Source organism: Camelus dromedarius, chromosome 3 (genome assembly GCF_036321535.1).
Source record: "Camelus dromedarius isolate mCamDro1 chromosome 3, mCamDro1.pat, whole genome shotgun sequence".
In the NCBI taxonomy this organism is placed as follows: Eukaryota; Metazoa; Chordata; class Mammalia; order Artiodactyla; family Camelidae; genus Camelus; species Camelus dromedarius.
The window spans coordinates 69,559,236-69,578,992 of record NC_087438.1 but is presented as its reverse complement, the minus strand read 5'-3'; the positions used below and the strand labels follow the sequence as shown (position 1 = coordinate 69,578,992).

At 33.6% G+C, this 19,757-nt stretch overlaps 1 protein-coding gene across 1 annotated transcript in view; it reads left to right on the top strand.

Annotated features, from left to right (window-relative positions):
- LOC105103085 (solute carrier organic anion transporter family member 6A1) overlaps positions 1 to 19,757 on the top strand; it is a 71,719-nt gene that overhangs the window by 16,256 nt on the left and 35,706 nt on the right. The window contains exons 4-8 of the mRNA XM_064478785.1: positions 2,141 to 2,326; positions 3,966 to 4,062; positions 12,441 to 12,562; positions 13,414 to 13,523; positions 19,374 to 19,518. Coding sequence (XP_064334855.1) covers positions 2,141 to 2,326; positions 3,966 to 4,062; positions 12,441 to 12,562; positions 13,414 to 13,523; positions 19,374 to 19,518 — 660 coding nt within the window. The remainder of the gene's footprint in view (positions 1 to 2,140; positions 2,327 to 3,965; positions 4,063 to 12,440; positions 12,563 to 13,413; positions 13,524 to 19,373; positions 19,519 to 19,757) is intronic.

Sequence of the window (19,757 nt, the reverse complement as noted above, 5' to 3'; positions counted from 1 at the left end):
TATTTATTATATTTATAGAATGGACTGCTAATTGAATTAGAAGTTGGCTTATGGAAGGATAGGAATGGAGAATACTTTACTCCTATTCTTCCCTTAACCCTGTTCCAGCCAGAAAGGGTGAAAAGTTAGAATCACTGCTTGAGTCATTAAAAATGCTGCTTGATGAGTAATGGGAGTACTCCTTTCTTTGTGTCTTCTTTATATTATCTAGATTCTATATATTTTATTTTCTGCTTGTGATTAGAAATCTGCAGTTCATTTGACAACACCTATTCAGTGTATTTACTGGGAACCCTCTACTTGGGAATAGAAGGTTAGAAATGAAGTAAATAGTTTTTGCAAGTAGAAGTGCTCATTTCATACACCTAACTATGCAGCTATTTTACTTATTTTCTTTAAAAGTTTAGTTCTTACATAACTAAATTTCTACTTTGTGTCCATACTCAGTTTATGTAAGTTTTTTTTTGAATTTCTATATTTTCTTCCTGTATCCCTTTTTTTTTTTGAGATCCTTCTCTTACTCTTTTCTGCTATCTTTCCTATTCTGTTCTCTATGTTCCTAGTTACCTGCTAGCCTCGTCTCCCCATGTGACTTGTTTGACCCTCTATGGAACAGCCTATTTACCACCACCTCCCACTCCGTTTTTCTGTCCCCTCTACCCCATCACAGTTTTTTGTACTCAGCTCCTGTGCCTCAGCTAACATGTAGAAATCATACTCTACCAAATCCTTGAGAAGTTAAAACTAATTTTCTCCACTAGTTTATGAAAACAGTTCTGTCACTCTCTGATCTTTAGTTTCTGGATCTTGACATATATTTGAACACCCAGCATATCCATGGTTGAAGTGATATGAAAGAGAGCAGGAGTTTACAGGTGTTAAGATAACAGTGAGAGAAGAAAGGAGATGAAGGGAACGTTGGTATACTGAAAAGTAGCATGATCAATGGATTATAGGTCTTGGTGGGTTTTAAGGATTGTTGAAATTGGGTTATTAGGCGAAGTTAACCCAAAAGATAAATATAGTTTGAGTGTAGGCAGCTTGAAATTGCAATTAAGAAAGGTTTGTAGTTACTGTTTCTGAAAGTTTAAGTCAGTAGCTTAGGTCAGTGGAGTACAAGTACATGGAAGGAGAGGAGTTCAAGGAACTAAGAGGATAGGGTGTTGGAAATGTCACATTGATATTGCTATCATCCCAAGTTAATATGTCTATGTAAAACTGAATCATCAATGTTTTGAATCACAATTCTGGAGACTTCTTCCTATTTGATATGGAATCAAGTATCGTTCCGTATGGATACAGAGTCAGCTGAAAATTTCTATTGGTGTCCTATTTTGCAATCTATACCTTTACCAGTTTTCCACAATAATATTTTAAGAGCATTTGTTAAATTCCAATTAAAATAGATACAGTCAGAATGATCTAATAGCATTGCCTGGATCTATCAATCTGATAACAAATACACTTCCAACAAACATTTATTTACTATTGTTCTACAGCCATGTGAATTTTTTTTAAAAAACTGTGAAATAGACTGTCACCTAAAGGAATTTAAAATCTAGTATATAACCATATGACAAGTAGAGAGAAGTTTTTATTGTATAATGGCTTGTCCTTATGAACTTATATTCTAGAAGTCAGTGGGTCTAAAATGGGAAACTGGTAACAGAAAGTTAATGTGAAAATTGCAGAAGAAATGGATCTAGAACTAAACTCAGAAGGTAATCTTTAATAATTCAGATATTAAAACATCGGAAATACTTTTACCCCAGGGTCAAAACTCAGGGGTACCAGATGCCAAATTTAAGAGGCATATGTGTGTGTGTATGTGTATGTATACCTGTGTACACATAAGTGTGTGATAAGCGTATAATCATGCATACACATTTATATTTGGTTTATAGTATGTGCATCTTTCCTTGTATTCCGGCAAATGTTCTTTTATCATTGCTTTTTGTCTTAAAACATGATGATTGATTATAGAACTACTACATTCAATATAAATGAAATGTTAACTAAAATAAAAACATAATGTTGGAAATAGCTTGTAAAAGGTAAAGCACATCATAAAAGATACTGTATGTTTGTCGTGTGTTTAACTTTTGACTCATTTAACAAAATATAATTAACTTTTCAAAAGATATTTGCAAAGAAGTGAAGATTGTCAATGATTGCAAGAAAACTTCATTATCATTCCTATCAAAAGACATGATTTTCTTCATCCTTGGGCAGAGTGTGCAGGGAATAGCAGGAGTACCTCTTCGTGTCCTTGGAATAGTCTTTATTTATAACAGCGTTGCCGCATACTCAGCTGGTATTTATCTAGGCAAGTTTTTTCCCCTTCTCGTATGATTTATATATATTTTCATCATATCAAACTGTATAGGCTGCAGTTCATTTTTCTAGGGAAAAAAATCTCAAGTTACCAGATTAAGTTGCTTGAGTAGATTGTATGTTTATGTATGTTTAAACTTCGGGAATGTAGTGGGATGTTGCTGCCATCATGTCAAAAAGGGGCAAAAACATTGTTTTATGCCCCTTTAGAGCCAGATTCTATGTGGTGCTGAAATAATCATTACTGCACTAAGCTCTTTACGTTCATTAGCTTACTTAATCATTCTGGGGAGGTTTGATATTTTTGAAGTTAGTGAAAACATAATCTTGTTCATTCTATCAAAGAAGGGAGTGATATGCTATTTAATTAATTAACAACAGTGTAGTATCCTCTGTTTACAGTGTTTTATGCTAGAGTATCATACAGTAAGTAACCCTAGGGTATATCTCAGAATAATAAGTGCCTCTTTATATTACACTAGCTTCTTGTCCTGATAAATCTCCTATTTATACAGGTTTATCTAACCATCACTTTTGAAAAAACAATTTTAAAGTTGTTTTTACATGCTTATTGTGAAGGTGAGTGAAAAGTAAATAGCATTTTTGCATCAAAATAATCATTTTTCCACCATAGGTAAGGAAAGTCATATCAATAAAGTAGATGACATTCATATTTATGTTTGCTTTTAGAAAAAAAAATTTGCAGTGATTCATTAGTGTTGGCTCATGGTGGCAACAAATGTGATTGTTTTACTTTTGGTTCTACTGAATGGCAATTAAAACACACATCTGTACACTGCAGAGAGTAGCTTGCTTCATTGCCACCTCTTGCCTCCTTGACAACTGAGGTGAAGGATGCAAAGGCAATATCTATGTTAAAGTATTGTTTTGCTTTAGCACTACGATTTAAAGTGAAATAGGATCTGTTGAATTTATATGAATATAAATATATTTATATCACATTAATATGTAGATTAAATAAGGTATACTGAATTATGAAGTTAACTGAATTTCTCTAATACATGCACTGAGTAATATGTATAATGATTAATTTTATGTGTCAGCTTGGCTGGTTATGGCAACCAGTTGTTTGGTCAAACACCATTGTAGATGTTTCTATGATATTGTTTAGATGTGACTAATATTTATTATCACTAGACTTTGAGTCAAGCAGTTTAACTCTTCATAATATGGGTGAGACTCATCCAATCGATGGAAGCCTTTCAGGACAGACTGAGGTTTCCCAAAGAAGCAATTCTGTCTCCAAAGTGCAATTTAGAAACTACCTGAGTTTTCCCATTCTGCTAGCCTGCCCTGTGGATGTAAGACTGTAACATTAATTCTTATGTGAATTTCCAGCCTGCCAGCCTACCCTACAAATTTGGACTTGCTAGCCCTACAGTTTCATGAGCCACTTCCTAAAAATATCAGTCAATCAATCTCTGTCTCTGTCTCTCTCTGTCTCTGTCTCTCTCTGTCTCTCTCGATATCCTACTGGTTCTGTTTCTTTGGAGACTAATAGAGTATGGTATGAACCTTTCAGAGGTGATCCATTTCAGCGAGGTAGTCTTTATATTTTTACAACAAAGCTGGCTTATGTAATTGTTTGATGTCCAGTATTCATTTCATAGGCATTGTGGAAGCTTCAGGAATCCTCGGATATGCTTTGGGTCGTGCGATAGGAGCACTCTTAATTAAGACCTCTGAGAATAGTTCTTTTGAGGAAAGGTAAGCTGTTTTTGCCTTTTTTTGTTTACACTCTATATATTTATTGGCTAGATAGTGTAGCTTGTGAATACATATATTGTAACAGACATTTTAAAGAGAAATATATGTAAATGTGATGGATATGCATATATATGTACATATAAATACATCTAAATATGCATTTTTATCTTTGCTGGTTGAAATATAACTTCAAAAACTACTTCTAATGACCACCTTACTACTAATTCTATATCTAGCTTTTTAAAAAATTGTGGTAAAAAAACATAGTAAAAAATGTACCATCCTAACCATTTTTAAGTGTGTAATACAGGTAGTATTAACTATATGCGTATTGTTATGTGACAGATCTTTAGAATTTTTTCATCTTGCAGAGTTGAAACTCTGTATCCATTGTGCAACAGCTCCCCATTTTGCCCTTCCTCAGCCCTTGGCAACCACTGTTCTGCTTCCTATATTTAAGAGTTTGACTATTTTTCAGCACCATTTATTGAAGAGACTGTCCTTTCTCCATTTTGTAATTAGATTTATTTGTTTATTTATTTTTTTAAACAGAGGTACTGGGAGTTGAACCCAGGACCTTGTGCATGCTAGGCATGCACTCTACCACTGAGCTATACCCTCCCCCCTTTAATGGGAGTAGGTAATTAGATTTATTTGTTTATTTATTTTTTTAAACAGAGGTACTGGGTCCATTTTGTATTCTTACCATCCTTCTGAAAGAGCATTTGTCCGTATTTATGAGAGTTTGTTTCTGGACTCTTTCTTGTCTTCTGTTGGTCTATGTTGCTGTCTTTATACCAACCAGTACCATACTGTTTTGAGTACAGTAGCTTTGTGCTATATTTTGAAATCAGGAGGTGTGAAGCTTCTGGCTTTTTTTTTTCTTTCTCAGGATTGTTTTGGCTATTTGGAGTCTAGTCAGATTCCATATGAAATTTTAGGATTTTTAAAATTTCTGCAAAAAAACTTCTGCTGAGACTTTGATAGGAATTACATTGAATCTGTAGATTGCTTTGGGCATTAAGGGAATTTAATAATAGAAAGTCTTCAAATCCATGAGCATGGATATCTTTCCATTAATTTGTAGCTTCTTTAATTCTATTAGCAATGTTCTGGAGTTTTCACTGTTTAAATAAGTCTTCCACCTTGGATGCTGTTCAGTGTGTATAGAAACACATTTGATTTTTGTGTTGATTTTGTATCCTGCCACTTTGCTGAATTATTAGTTCTAACAGATTTTTTTTTTTTTTGGAGTCTTTAGCATTTTCTAAGTATAAGATCATGTAGTCTGCAAACAAAAGTAAGTTTACCTCTTTCTTTCCAATATGGATGCCTTTTATTTCTTTTTCTTGCCTGTTTGTTCTGACTAGAATTTCCAGTACTATGTTGAATAGAAGTGGTAAGAATAGTTAGGCATCCTTGCCTTGTTCCAGATCTTAGAGGAGTGCAGGATTACCAGGGGACTTCTCATATATGGCTTTTTATTATGTTGGGGTAGTTTCCTTCTATTTTCAGTTTGTTGAGTGTTTTTATAATGAAAGGGTGTTAAACTTCATTGAATGCTTTTTCTGCATCAATTGAGATAACCTTGTGGTTTTGCCCTTCATTATGTTAATGTGGTATATCACAATAATTGATTTTCCTATATTGAACCATTATTGTTGTATTCCAGAATATATCTATCTTGGTCATGATATGATTCTCTTAATATGTTGTTGAATTTGGTTTCCTAGTATTTTGTTGATGATTTTTACATCCCAATGATTTTAGTGTATGGTTTTCTTTTCTTGTAGTATCTTTGTCTGATTTTTTGTTTTTAGGGTAATGCTGACCTCATGGAATGAGTTTGGAAGTATTCCCTCCTCTTAATTTTTTTGGAAAAGTTTGAGAAGGATTAGTATTAATTCTTCTTAAAGAGTTTGGTCGTATTCTCCACTGAAGCCATCTGGGCTTGGGATTTTCTTTGTAGTGAGGTTTTTTTGAGTTTTGGGTTTTTTGTTTGTTCTTATTGAAACAAAACACTGTTTACAAAAGTCTGTTTACAATATTGAGTTAATTTCTGGTGTACAGCATAGTGATTCAGTTTTACACACACACACACACACACATACACACACACACACACATACACACATTACATTTCATATTCTTTTTCATTATAGGCTATTACAAGATATTGAACATAGTTCCCTGTGCTATACAGTAGAACTTTGTTGTTTATCTTTTTTATGGATAGTAGTATCTGCAAATCCCAAGCTCCCAGTTTATTCTTCCACCCTCTTCTTTTCCCACTGATAACCCTAAGTTTGTTTTCTACGCCTGTGAGTCTGTTCCTGTTTTGTAAAAAGTTCATTTGTGTCACTTTTTTTTAGATTCCACATATAAATAATATCATATGGTATTTTTCTTTCTCTTTCTGGCTTAATTCACTTAATGTGACAATCCCCAGGTCCATCCATGTTGCTGCAAATGGTGTTACTTTATTCTTCTTTATGACTGAGTAATATGTGTGTTTGTGTGTGTATATATATTATATATATATAAACATTATTAATATTATATAAATTATATAATATATATTATGTGTGTGTATGTGTGTGTATATATACACATTATAATTTCTTTATCCAATCATCTGTTGATGGACTGTTAGGTTGTTTCCACATCTTGGCTCTTGTAAATAGTGCTACTGTAAGCATTGGGGTGCATGTATCTTTTCAAATTAGAGCTTCCTCTGATTGTATGCCCAGGAGTGGGATTGCTGGATCATAGAGTAAGTCTATTTTCAGTTTTTTTTAATGGAATCCCCATACTGTCTTTTATGACAATTGCACCAAACTACTTTGTTGAAAGGTTTTTTAAGTGCTGATTTAATTTCCTTACTGGTTATATGTCTGCTCAAATATTTTTTTCTTTCATGATTCAGTCTTCATAGCTTATACTTTCTAGAAATTTATCCACTTATCTAATTTGTTGGCATAAAATTGTTCATAGTAGTCTCTTGTGATTCTTTTTATTTCTGTGGCATCAGTTGTAATATCTCCTCTTTCATTTCTGATTTTTGTTATTTGAGTCTTTTTTTTTTTCTTATTCTAGCTAAGGGTTTGTCAATTTTGTTGATTTAAAAAAAAAACTCTTAAAAAAAACCTCTTAGTTTTATTGATTTTCCCTGTGGTTTTTCTATTCTATATTTTATTCTTTTCTAATCTTCATTTCATTCTTTATCCTATGTAAATATGTATTTTAAAGTTATGTTTAATTATTTACTGAAGTGGTACTATAAGTGACTTCCTGCCTTTTCCAGTTGTCTCATTAAGATGATGGAGTTAATGAAGGAGGTATAATCTACCACTACAAGAAAATAGGGAGATCCACTCTCCATTTCTGAAACTCTGGTTTTATATAAATGGAGAACTAATTGAAACTGAGATACAGAAACCAGCTAGCTCCTCTTATTTATTATCAAACTGCCAACTAATTCCTTAATTATTTATTGCTATGGATACTGTATGGACATTCTCCTGCTAGCTTCCCTACCAGCTCATCTGGGCTCTTACCTGGCCAGAGTGAAGTGTTGGTAGCTATCACACAAATATAATAAAGAGGGGCAGATAAGGTGTCAGAAGGTATCAGGGAATAAGCTGTATGTTGGATATATTTAGTTTGACTCTCTAAATCCATTTCTGTCTTTCTAAAACCTTCTATTCTCTTCTCTTCCCCAGGGGGCTATATTGAGAGCCTCAACATAATCTCTTTAACTCTGGATTTCAGTTGGATTTGGCCAGTGAGAAGCACTGGCAGATGAGAGGGCAGGAGCATATTAAGGCTAGGGTATTTATGCTCCTGGTTCCTTTTCTGCGAGAGGTGTACCCAGATTGGCTGTATCCCTATTCTGAAGATCATGGCTGCTTTCAGGCTTCCATTACCATTTATTAAGCATTGTTTTAGTTGACATTCAGGCCTGTGGTAACAGCTTGTTATTGTAGCTAGCCCCAGAATTTTGTGCTGTACCTTGTTATTTCCCTAAACCCTGCCCACATCACTGGAAATAGTTTTCTTGTCACTATCTCTTTAAATTATCTAATATGAATGTATTAAGTTTCCTATCAGTATCCCAACTGATTCTAAAAATAGTATCAGAAGTAGCTTTAGGATTCGAGAACTAGGTTGTGTATTTGTATGCCCAGATAACCTCCTTCCTGGGAGTAAGTTAGTAAAATGATCACAAGTTGTAGATGGGATTAAGTCCAGGGGAGGGCCAGACTGGGAAATTACGTATTCATAGCATTTAATCAATTTGAGGGACAGAAGTTATTGTAAGACTTCTGGGTCGTTTGGCTTCTTTAAACAATATTGGAGAATATTCTCAGGGAAAAGGAACACATTTAATCGTATTAATATTAAGGTTTCTTATTGAGATGAGAAAGGAGATGGCCACTATATTATAGCTCCACTCACCAGTGGCCTTGGATACAGGAAATCATTCTAGTGAGTAGAACTTCAGGCTGGTTGACCACTTAGCATAGAAGGAGAGATGGCCTCAGGTATAAATTTATACTAATTTATGGTTGGGTAGCCAGGAGCTTAGAATAAGATTAGAAAATAGGAAATCAAAAGAAAATGTGAGTGAACCTCTTAGAATGGGCACATGTAAAAGGTGTGTACTTTGGAAGAAGCTGTTTAATCAGCTGGACAAAATGACCCTCCTGTTAATGTCAGGTCAGCCTCTCTCCTTTCTAACCATCCCAATTCTTCCTCAGTAAGCTCATGTAAAAAGTGGCCTTGGTGACATGAGTGTAGTAACTTGGACTTCTTCACAGTAGGAAAGTCTGTCAACAAAAGTATTTACTAGGATATGAGTATTACTACTGCTGAGTATCTAATTCATCAATAGTAGAGGTCAACCCTGAGTCCGTGATATAGCACATTCATTGGGAGACAAGCTACCATCCGGTTTATTACTTTGTCCTTAGGTTGCCCCTCTTTTAATTTGTCTTTATACGAAAAGATACATATCCTAGGCAAGAATTTTTCTTCTGTACTATCTTAGTCCATTTGGACAGCTATACAAAAACAGAAATTTATTTCTTGTAGTTCTGTATGCTGAGAAGTTCAAGATCAAGGTGCTGGCAAATTCAGTGTCTTGGGAGATTCTGCTTCCTGATTCATAGACATAGCCATCTTCTCCCTGTGTTCCCACATGGCTAAAGGGGCAAGAAGTTCCTCTGGGTCATTAATCACATTCATGCAGACTATCTATCCTCATGACCTAATAATCTCCCAAAGGCCCCACTTGCTAATACCATCACATTAGAGGGTAGGATCTTAACATATGAATTTGCAGGAGACAAACATATTCAGTTCATAACATCTGCCTACCATGTTTATGCTAGCATCACTATTCAAAGACTTAGATGCCATATTCACCCCTGTGGTATCTCATACAGTATTGTCTTTGACTAGAGACCATATGATAAGACAAAGGAAGTGTGTCAGCATGATAATTACAGAATTCACTGGTAGTACTTTGTGCCCCATTATCCAGAAATGACTGGCTTGATACCATGGTATCATGGCTTGGTGCCTATATAGTTTTTTTGGTGGAGTAGTTAGGGTTTTCTGTATATACTACCATGTCATCTTCAAACAGAGACAGTTTTACTTATTCCTTTCTTATTTGGATGCCTTTTATTCCTTTTTTTTGCCAAACTGCTCTGGCTAGTACTTCCAGTGTTATGTTGAATAAAGGTAAGGATGTTAGGCATACTTGTCTTATCCTTGATTTTAGAAGAAAAATTTTCAGCTTTTCACTGTTGAGTCTGATGTTAGCTATGGGTTTGTCATATATAGCCTTTTTATGTTCCCCTTATATGCAATCTGTTGAAAGTTTTAATCATGAGTGGTTGCTGAATTTTGTTAAATGCTTTTCCTGCATCAATTGACATGATCATATGCTTTTTATTCATTTTGTCAATGTAGTATATCACAATGATTGATTTGCAGATGTTGAACCATCCTTGCACCCTTGGAATAAATCCCACTTGATCATGGTATATGATCATTTTAATGTACTGTTGAATTCAGTTTGCTAATATTTTGTTGAGAATTTTTGCATCTATGTTAATCAGGGATATTGGCCTGTAATTTTCTTTACTTGCATTGATTTTTCTGAATTTGGTTGTACATTTAAACTTAACATCCAATTTTAGTTTACTTTTGTATATAATGAGGCATGGGACACATTTCTGTTTTTTCCTGAAAGAGATATTTGATTGTACTGATGATGTTTGTGGATCTTCCATGATTTTTTAAAATTAATTTCATTTGTACAGATACTCAACATTGTCTTTATCATAAATTAAAATTTCCTTTTTACATAGGTTTTCTTCTTGTCTCTGTATCTCTAATCTGTTCCTTGATATATTTTTCTACTCCTATGCCAAAAATATAAGGTTTCAATAATTAAAGCTTTCTTGTATTATTTTCTGTGTGTTTGGAATAGTCTCCACTTATACATCAAAAACCAGGTGCTATTTTTGCAAAATTATTCTTCTAGATACATTTGGTAATTTCAGTTATAATTAAAACATTTTGATTTGTAAATCTTGAATTTATGTGTCCAATTGAGAATAATTGCATACTAATAATCAGAACTCAGGCATGCTTATAGTTGGAATACATAGGTGAGTTAAAAAGAAAAAAAAATTTCTAAAAGATGAAAAAAATTGTAATTTTACAAATTCTTTAAATTAGAGAGGGGAAAAAAGGACATTTTTTGAATATTATAATCAATAAGGAAACACATAGCCTTAGTGATTGATAGTCTGGAATTGAATCTCCCTGGGTAGAGCATATTCACATATATGTGCCTAATGGATAATTAAAATCAAGATCGTAACCCTGTGTCATTGCAAGTTGGAATGTGGATCCCTGAATAATGTACCAATGGACAAAAAGTTGTCCCATCAATGAATAAAGCTGAGAATATTCTCCATATTCTATGCAAAATGAGACCTATATGCAAGCTGCTTATCAGATTCTGTTGGCAGTAGTTCTCTGTTGGCAGTAGAGCACCTCCAAAACTGTGGTTCCTGTGGATGTGGACATTTTCCCACAATGGCTGGTTAGACAAGATCTTAAATGTGTGTGGACCTGAAGATAATGGCAGCTGTGTAGTAATCAGCTTTCCTAAATCTCCTTCCTAAATGAAACAAAATAACTTCACAAGTGTGAAAATCCCCTGTAAAATCATGGCCTTAGCATTATTGAACACAAAGAATGTTGAAACTGCAAAATAACTGTGAGTAAAAAGGGAGAAACCAACAAATGGCAGCAGAGGATCCTTTACATTCCCATCTCATGTGGCTCAATGCAAAGCTTTGTGGTTTGCAAAGGTAGACCAAGAAAGACCACAGGGAAGATAGAAGGCCAAGGCTATCAAAGGGTGATTAGGTATGATCACTAGAAGGGTAATGAAACTAGAAATAAACCACAGAAAAACAAATGAGAAAGAAATGACTTGGTGACTAAACAACATGGATGGTACTAAAAGGCAGTGGGTCGATGATGAACTCATAGAAGAAATTATAAAATACTCTGAGACAAACAACAATGAAAACACAACCACACAAAATCTATAGGATGCAGCAAAAGCAGTCCTAAGAGGGAAGTTCATAGCAATACAGGCCTTCCTCAAAAAACAAGAACAATCTCAAATAAACAACCTAACCTACTACCTAAAAGAATTAGAAAAAGAAGAACAAACAAAACCAAAAGTCAGCAGAAGGAAAGAAATAACAAAGATCAGGGGCAGGGGAAATAAATAAAATAGAGATTAAAAAAAGTAGAAAAATCAATCAAACAGCTGGTTTTCTGGAAGAGTAATAAACAAAATTGACAAACCTCTGAGAATTCAGAGAAGGCACTATAGGAAAAAGATTTCAAAGTATATGTGATTTAAAGGTTCAGATGCCCAGATAAAATATTAGTTGTGTAACTTAAAGGGCCAGGCTTGCCCTAAAGAACTGGGTGCAGGATTTTAAGGGCCAGGGATGATTTCAAAAAAGGATGAGATTTAGTGGGATACTCTTGTAAATGCATAGCTCTGTTGGAGAAAAAAAGTTAAAGAGGGAAAAAGAATTACTCTTCACTTGAGTGGACAGGTAAAAAGACGTTGAAAGGAAAAATTTTAGTATCCTGCAGGACGATAACCACATAATTGGAGGACTTACAACCACTCAATCCCAGCAAAACAAGCAATAACAGGGACAAATTAACAGAAAATGTTTTTTTGTCTCTCTCTCTCTGTCTCTCTCTAATTATGGCTTTGTTTGTAATAAAGTATACAAAGTTGAAAGTTTTTATTTCCTTTATTAAAGCATTGAAGACTGTGATGCCAGTGAACACTGGCTGTGGACTTGGTGGAGCCAGTTTGTTATTATCTCAGTTATTGCATGGTCTACATTAATACCATTGTCACGCTTTCCACAAAGTATACGAGGTGACTATAGAAATATAATTCATTAAATTAGAGGACAGTAGATTGCTTACTTCCATCCTGGTCCCCAATTTTCAGAGTATGGCTACTATATTCTTTCTGTCTACATTTCTTTCTGTTGTGAACATACAGTGACATGTGCTAGTATTATTTGAACAAATAAAGCTGCGTGCAGCCAAGTATTCTTTTATATGTACCAGACTTTAATTAGTACAGATTTTGCCTCTTGTCATTCCTCTTTAAAAATGCTTTATGTCTAGAATTCAGAAATTATTTAAAGAAAGAGGCATATTCAAATTTTTTAATTTAATATTATTTAATACATGTATTACCCCATAGAAATGTATGATAAAATAATAACTATTAGAATTCTTTTGGAAACACTAAAATATACATGTTAACATCAGAGAAATCAAATACTCTCCTAATGGTAGTACACTTTGTTGACATAAAATATTTTTAGTAATAGCAAAGGTTTGATTTAATAATATCAAATGCTTTTATATTTTTGGGCTATGCTGTCAAGTACTGTAGTCACTTGCTGCATGTAGCTATTTAAGTTTTAAATTGAAAAATCCATTTACTCATAGGAGTTATATGTCAAGTATTTAATAGCCACATATGGCTGATAGTTATGGGGCAGATATGGACATTTTTCTTTATCATACAATATTCTCTAGGACAGCACTGTTTTAGAAGAATATGCATTTTACTTAGATTGACTTTGGCTTGTTCAAAAATAGCTCACTTGCCTTTCCAAGACAAACTGCCTGTATTGTGATATGTACGTATGTTTATTATATGTTTTAGTTATTTGAACATGTCATAAGATTCTTTTACTTGTTAACATACAGGTACAGCCAGGATAAAACCCGAGAAACAAAAGCCTCATTTGCTGGATGAAAATCAAACAAAAGATCAGGAATTTGTACCTAGTCTCAAGGACTTATTTGCTACTGCTGTGGTAAAGTAAAATGTTTTACATAAACAAGCCAATTAAATTGATATGTACAATTTTCTAATAGTGGATTTAATAAAATAACTATAAAATGTTCAACTTAAATCTAAGTGGGACTCATGAAGTTTTGATTAACATTTTATAGATAATGGAAAATAAGACGCATTGTGCCTAAGTGGCATTGCTAAGAGCTTGGTTAGTGTCAAAGGCTGGTACTTAGTATTTTTTCTTCTATTGCTCTTAATTTTACCTTCATATTATGTTGTATTTTTTCCCTGAATAAATAAGTAAGACATTTAATGAAATGAGAAACAAAAATTAACATTGTCTTTTTGTTACATTTAAATGACTTAGACAAGAACTCTTGAAGTTAACAAATAATTCTTACAAACATCTTATTTTATGGAAATTATCTCATCTCAGTATCAAATGGAGAACTATTTGTTTACTTGGGTGAGAAACAAGGCTTACAATACAGACTTCGTGGGGTTAAAAAAAAACACTTCTGAATAGTGATTCTGTATTCAATTTGTTTTCTCTTCTACTACTCATAACTTCATTCTTTATGTTGCCTGAAGAATTGTATTTCTCATGTGTAGATTTTATCAAGTCATTTTCCAGAGTACTTCACAGATAAATCTCACACTGTTTCAGTGTGTGGGACTTTGAAAACTTCCCAGTAGCGTCAACTGAATTTTCCTACCTCATCTCAGAATTTTATCCCTGTCTCCCCCCATTCTAGCCGCTTGCTCTTTCCTGGACATACTGGATATTTTTATAATTCTGTACCTTTGTAGATACAAATCTCTCTCCTTCAAATGTTCTTCTCTCTCTTCTCCATTTGAAAGAAACTCTGTCAAATCTTACATTCCTAGGCAAAATGAGTTTCTCCCTCCTTAATGCTTTCATAGATGTTTGTTGAAAATATAAATGTATATACTGGATGTGTATATAAATATATATATATAGTACTTTTATTATACTAGTTTAATTCATCTTAAAATGAATAGATTTGTTGTATAAAATCAGAAATTTTGTTTACTTGTTTTCCTTCACACAAGGGTTTAGTTTTTATCAAATTATGAACTCTTCCTAGTAATAAATTATATTTCATTCAGATTTTTAAAATTTTAACTTTTACAAAATTATTACATGTATATATTTTAATTATACAGGAATAAATTAGGCATAACTTCAGAAAATTTAAACATGATATTTTAAAAGATTATTGCCAGGCAAAAAACAAAAACAAGTCAATTCTAATATTTCTTTCTTGGAAATAGAGTTCTTTGATTACTATTGTTAGGCTACAGAATAATATAATGTTTGGTTAATAATCTTAGATTTCTGACTGACACTTGTCTGGATGGGTAACTCAAAGATATTTTAATCCTTTTAAAAGTTTAGTAGAAGAGACTTCTAGAATGTCAGGGTGAGGAGCTTAGAATATCTTTAGCTCCAAAAAGCAGTAGTTGAAGCTGACAAAATTGTCAACAGTCATTTCAAAACTCTGGAAATCAGGACTACACTTTGAAAATTACTGATCTACTTTATTAGAGGTCTTTCTACTTACCCTAATTCTGAAAGCACTATTGCAGAGCAGGTTCTGCGTATGTCATTGGCTTCACATTTACTGTCTTGCAGAAGATAATGAAAACCATAAATCACCTTGTGATATTCCTAACACATTGCCACAAAGCAACGAAGAGCAAAACAATAGTCAAAATGAAGTTGCCTGCTAAAGATAGGTTTCTGTTAAGCCCTGTCGGTGAAATTAATGTAGCGCTTGTCTTCCCTGAGAGTAAAAGGTCAGCCAGTGTTGTCTGCTAGGTTGGTGTTTACTTACGAGTCAGTTAAGCAATGAAGATTACAAAGGAATTCATGTAAGAAAGAGAGGAGTTTTACAGTGGGTAATGGTTATAATCCCTCATCAGGTAGGGGCTGGAGAGGCTGTGACTTTCTGGGAATGAGCACAACGTAGAACTAAATGGGAGTTTATGCTTCCCTCGTGGTAGATCTCCTAGGCAGAGAGATTTCCCTCATTAGGATCTATTACTTTCACCTAAGCCCAAAAGGTTGCATACTAGAGACTGATCGGTAGCATCCTATTCTTGGTAAATAGTCTTAGAGAGAACCAGCTATAGCCTTCTCTTTGTGCTCCATGGTATACCCAAGGGTTAACAAGGCTAATGGTGAATCAGGTCTTTCCTTATCCATAGGTTCTAATCTGTTAGCAAGCCTAACTGCTAGGACTACCCAGTGGAGACGGCATTTACTACTGTTGAGACCTTGTGCAAATGTCTGTATTTCTTTGATTCTAAGCCGCACATTTTCCCCTTCACATTTTAACATCTTTGAAATTGGGTTGGATTTTAAATTGACAGAGTGTTGAAATAATTGTAAGTCAGAACATAATTGTGACATAGTTAGATATTGCTTAAGTATAGCAAAGTTGATCATTGGCTGTTCTTATTATCATTACTTCAGTGGTGCTGTCCATATTGAGAGAAACTGTTTAACTCTTCAAAGAGATAATGCAATATTTAAACATTGGATTGTAAAGTTATTGTATATGTACAAAGACAGAAACAGCAACAGGATATAATTTTGATTCCAGTAAAGCAAGTACTTGCTGTTGGAAGAATGATCACTAGTTCACATTTTCTTGCAAAACAACATCCAATAGTTTTATGGGACTTAAGTATAGAATTCCACAATTAGAGACAGCTGTATTGTTCATTTTTTTGAGATATCTGCAAAAGGATTGCCTACTGTCACTGTCTTTGGCACAACATACCAAGTTGTACAGCTGAGCAGGAAAAATTGGCAACTCCTTCTTAATAGATATATTTAAAAAGCTGGTGAGACTGATATCTGCATAGCATAGGACTTTCCTTTAGGCATTGTACCATAATGTGAGTGGCAGTGATTTTTTTTTTCCCTTGAAGTACATAAAATAATGGCATCTCTTAAAATTGATGGCATTTTAGATGCAATGAAATATGGTATTTCAACCTTTCTGAGCCTCTCTTTCTACAGCCAAGAAATTGGTACAATAATGTTAACTTCCTTCTTGTTGATGTGGCATATCATGTTGATTAATTTGCATATGTTGAACCATCCTTGTGTCCCTGGGATGAACCCAACTTAATCATGGTGTATAATCTTTTTAATATGTTTTTGGATTCTGTTTGCTAATATTTTGTTGAAGATCTTTGCATCTATATTCTCAACGATACTGACCTATAGCTTTCTTTTCTGGTAGTGTCTTTATCTGGCTTTAGTATCAGAGTGATGATGGCTTCATAGAATGAGTTTGGGAGTATTCCCTCCTCTTCAATCTTTCGGAATAGTTTGGGGAGAATCGGTATGAGTTCTTCATTGTATGATAGAATTCTCAGTGAAGCCATTAGGTCCTGGACTTTTGTTTGCAGGGATTTTTTTTTTTTATTGCTGATTCTATTTTACTTCTAGTGATTGTTCTGTTCAAATGATTTATTTCTTCTTGATTCAGTTTTGATGGAATGTATGTTTGTAGAAATTTGTCCATTTCTTCTGGGTTGTCCAATTTATTGCCGTATGGTTAGTTGTTCATTGTATTCTCTTAAGATATTTTGTATTTCTGTGGTATTGATTATATCTCCCTTTTCATTTCTTATTCTGTTTATTTGTTTCCTCTCTCTTTTCTTCTTGGTGAGCATGGCTAGAGGTTTGTCAATTTTGTTTATTACTCTTCCAGAAAACCAGCTGTTTGATTGATTTTTCTACTTTTTTTAATCTCTATTTTATTTATTTCCCCTGCCCCTGATCTTTGTTATTTCTTTCCTTCTGCTGACTTTTGGTTTTGTTTGTTCTTCTTTTTTTTAATTCTTTTAGGTAGTAGGTTAGGTTGTTTATTTGAGATTGTTCTTGTTTTTTGAGGAAGGCCTGTATTGCTATGAACTTCCCTCTTAGGACTGCTTTTGCTGCATCCTATAGATTTTGTGTGGTTGTGTTTTCATTGTTGTTTGTCTCAGAGTATTTTATAATTTCTTCTATGAGTTCATCATTGACCTACTGCCTTTTAGTACCATCCATGTTGTTTAGTCACCAAGTCATTTCTTTCTCATTTGTTTTTCTGTGGTTTATTGCTAGTTTCATGACAAAGTGGTCAGAAAAGATGCTTGAAATAATTTCTATCCTTTTAAATTTGTTGAGGCTTCTTTTGTGCCCAAGTATGTGGTCTATCCTAGAGAATGTTCCACGAGCACTTGAAAAGAATGTATATTCTGTTTTAGGGGGATGTGATGTCCTAAAAATATCAACCAAGTCCAGCTGTTCTGTTGTGTCATTTAGTATCTGTGTTTCCTTACTGATTTTCTGTCTGGAAAACCTGTCCATTGATGTTAGAGGGGTGTTGAAGTCTCCTACTTTTATTGTATTCCCATCAGTTTTTCCCTTTTTGTCTGTTAGTATTTGTTTTTTATATTTAGGTGCTCCTATATTGGGTGCATGTATGTTAATGAGTGTAATATCCACATCTCATACTGCTCCTTTGATCATTATATAGTGTCCTCCTTTTTCTTTCTTTATGGCCTTTGTTTTAAAGTCTGTTTTGTTTGATATGAGCATTGCTACTCCCACTTTCTTGCCATTTCCATCTTGCATTTCCATTTTCCAGCCATAATTTCATCAAATACATTTTCGACCCCTTTATCCCTCTCTTCTCTTCTGGGACCCCTATCATGCAAATGATAGTTTGCTATAAATAATAACTATAAATAATTGAGGAACTGCTTTAACAAAGCTACTCAAGAACGTCATGAAAAAAATTAAAACTCTATAACTGTATTAAAGGAGACTAGGATAGTTTGAAAGATATACTCTATTAATGGATAAAATGACAGCTTTCATATATGTGATTTCTCTCTCAATCTATGAATTCAATGAAATGTAATCAATACTAGGGCAAGAATTTTATTTTTTTAGTAAATGACAAGTTGATTCTTAAATAATTCTTATAACAGAATGATGGCATGAATAGGTAAAACAAAGAGTGTTGATCCTAGTACACATTAAGACAGGCTACAAAGCCATAGTAGTAAAAACAAGGTATTTCCTCAGCACAGATAAATAGGCCAGTGGAATAGAATAGAGAACTCAGCAACAAATTTATATATAGGTATATAGATATGTAAACTTGCTTTGTGATAGAAGAGGCACTGCAAGGATAATTGTTCACTAGATGTGATGGCAAACTTGGTGTTCTATATGATAAAATGAAGTTGGGTCCCTACTTGATATTATGCAGAAAGGTGATTTCTAGGTTAATAAAATGTGATTTGAAAAAATGACACAGTTAATGTTTAAACTGAAGGAAATGCCTTGTGACATAGAGGTTGGAAAAGATTAGGCAAGATTGCAATAGTGTGAAATATGAACTTATAATTTATGGATTACATTATATTAAGTCAAAGATTTCAATGAAGAAAGGTACAGACTGTTAAAAGATGAGTGACAAATATCTAAATTCCATAAATACCATAAGAGATTAATCTTTAGAATAAACAAGGAATTCTTGGAAAATCTACATAAGAATTTCAGGAATCCTAATAGAAGTATGAATAGGCAGTTCATACACATGAAAGAATGCTAAATAGCTAACAATTACATGAAGAAATGCTCAGTTATATTTGAAATTGGAAAAATATAAAATAAAGCATTGTAATACTACACATTCATCAGCATGGCAAAATTTTGTAAGTCAGCTAATATTAAAGTGTTTGTGATTATGTGGGTGTACCAGTTATACAAGTAGGTATATCTATTCCTCTTAACAAAATAAAATAATTCGTATATAACTTATTTCTATTTCAGATTCTCATCAAGAGTCCTATGTTTGTGTGCCTATCTCTGGCCAGAGCTTCAGAATCTTTAGTTATTATTGGAACATCTGCACTTTTGCCCGTATATATAGAAAGTCAGTTTATGTTAACACCCAGTGACGCAACTACACTTTCAAGTAGGTGTTTTTGCTCATTGTACTCATAGTGAAATTTTTATGTCAAGTTTTCTCATATGTATTTATGGAAATATTTCAAATAGGCAGAAAGTAGGAGTGGTGGTATTTGCTCAAATGTTAAATACCTAAATATTGTCCACTGAAATTTTAAAAATATGAGTGCTTTGCCATCATTGCATCGATAGTTTTTAATATGTAAAACCTTTAAGACATCTGCATCTGTCCCTTATCCCATTTCT